The sequence below is a fragment of the Colobus angolensis genome, unplaced genomic scaffold (genome assembly GCF_000951035.1).
Source record: "Colobus angolensis palliatus isolate OR3802 unplaced genomic scaffold, Cang.pa_1.0 Scaffold7, whole genome shotgun sequence".
NCBI lineage: Eukaryota > Metazoa > Chordata > Mammalia > Primates > Cercopithecidae > Colobus > Colobus angolensis.
In genome coordinates, this window is record NW_012120709.1 from 28,642,154 (window position 1) to 28,643,815 (window position 1,662).

General features: G+C 41.9%; 1 protein-coding gene across 1 annotated transcript; it reads right to left on the minus strand.

Moving 5' to 3' along the window:
* Positions 1-330: 330 nt before the first annotated feature.
* Positions 331-1,208, minus strand: BLID (BH3-like motif containing, cell death inducer). The gene is given in 3 exon segments (XM_011927051.1): positions 331-512; positions 515-665; positions 1,161-1,208. Coding segments are annotated over 3 exon segments (381 nt in total).
* Positions 1,209-1,662: the final 454 nt, after the last annotated feature.

Below are 1,662 nucleotides of genomic sequence, written 5' to 3' on the forward strand. Positions count from 1 at the left end.
GGACTCGGGAAGGGGAACATCACACACTGGGGCCTATCATGGGGAGGGGGGAGGGGGGAGGGATTGCATTGGGGAGTTATACCTGATATAAACGATGAATTGATGGGTGCTGACAAGTTGATGGGTGCAGCACACCAACATGGCACAAGTATGCATATGTAATAAACCTGCACGCTATGCACATGTACCCTAGAACTTAAAGTATAATAAAAAAAAAAAAAAAGAATTGGGTCTTCTTGTTGAAATCAAGTTTCCTTCTGTGTTGTGCAGCCTGAATAATGGGGGAAATCTGTCCTAATATCTTGCTGTATCTGTCCTAACTCACTCCTTTTACAGGGCCTCAGCAGAGGAATTGCATAACAATGTAATTTGTATCCTGATTAAATAGGAAGGTCTCTGAAGCACATGTCCAGGAACGTTCTGCTTCATGGAGGAGGAGCCAAGATTGTACCTTGTAAGAGAAGGCACTGTTTCCTTAGGCAACATAGGTTCTTTGTTGGAACCCGAGAGTGCTCCAGTGGCAGGCACGCTTTTGACTCTGGGTAAATGGAACTGCCAGAGGCTCGTTCTATCCATCCTGTGTAGAGCATACACTCAGATTCTAGGATCTCACAGAAATGTACTTCCCGGCCCTCTATAGGCAACAAAGTCACCACAGTTTGAAGCTATTATGTAAGAAAGGCCAAAATTTAACTTCCATTAGCTTTATTCAGCAAGTTTTTATAAGGCAGATTTCATATGGACTATGTTTTGCTTAAGCACGGTGTTAGATGGGAAGAAAAAAGTGGTGGTATCCTTCCTCCTCTTCCTTTCTTCCCAGCTCCTACTATTCATGGAGTTTCCCTTGATTTCAAGTGGCTACTCACCAAAATCCTCAACTGAAAACAGCTTCCAAGGGGTCATGTACTTATTCAATTCTCTTCTCGCTTCTCTCCAAACACAACATCATCTGACCAAGGTTTGCATGCATAAGCATTGCTAATTAACAGTAAGTCTCCACAATGTCCTCCTCTCAGGAAGTTTGACACACAGACCACAGCAAAGCTGTATGTACTGCCTAAAAGTGGGAAAGATCCTCATGTTGATTTCTGAACCGTAAAAGGCAGGGATACGTTTTGGACTTCTTGTCCCTTACTGTGAACAGACCTAAGAGTACTTACTTTATTTTTTAGAAAGAACCCAGAGCTGCTGATGCCTGAGGGAGTCATTCTAACAGAGAGTAGAATATCGAGAGAGAAAATTGATCCAGCTCTCTTGTCTGGTGCTTATAAAACATGAAAGTATCACCCTCGCCATGGCAGACCACAGGGAATGATCAATGTGAATTGTTAAGTCCTCTTCTCAGTGATGCTTGCAAACAATTTCCCTGGGGAAGCAACAAGTTCCTGACCACAGTGTTGTACACAAATAAATAAACAAAATGCTATTACTTTTTGTTCTTCACATTGGGAAGAGTTCAGAAACATCTTGTTTCAATTGATGGGCTGGAATTACAGAAAAACTTTAATTTTGTCTTTCCTTGCTAGTTCTGTGCCTGAGATGTATTGGTAAAATGGAACATGAGTCACATTTCTAATTGGGAAAAGCCTGGTAATCATGGGCAACCCAGATCTGGGTGACTTACAGAGTATTTTTGTGTTGAGAGAGAAAAGACACTAAAAG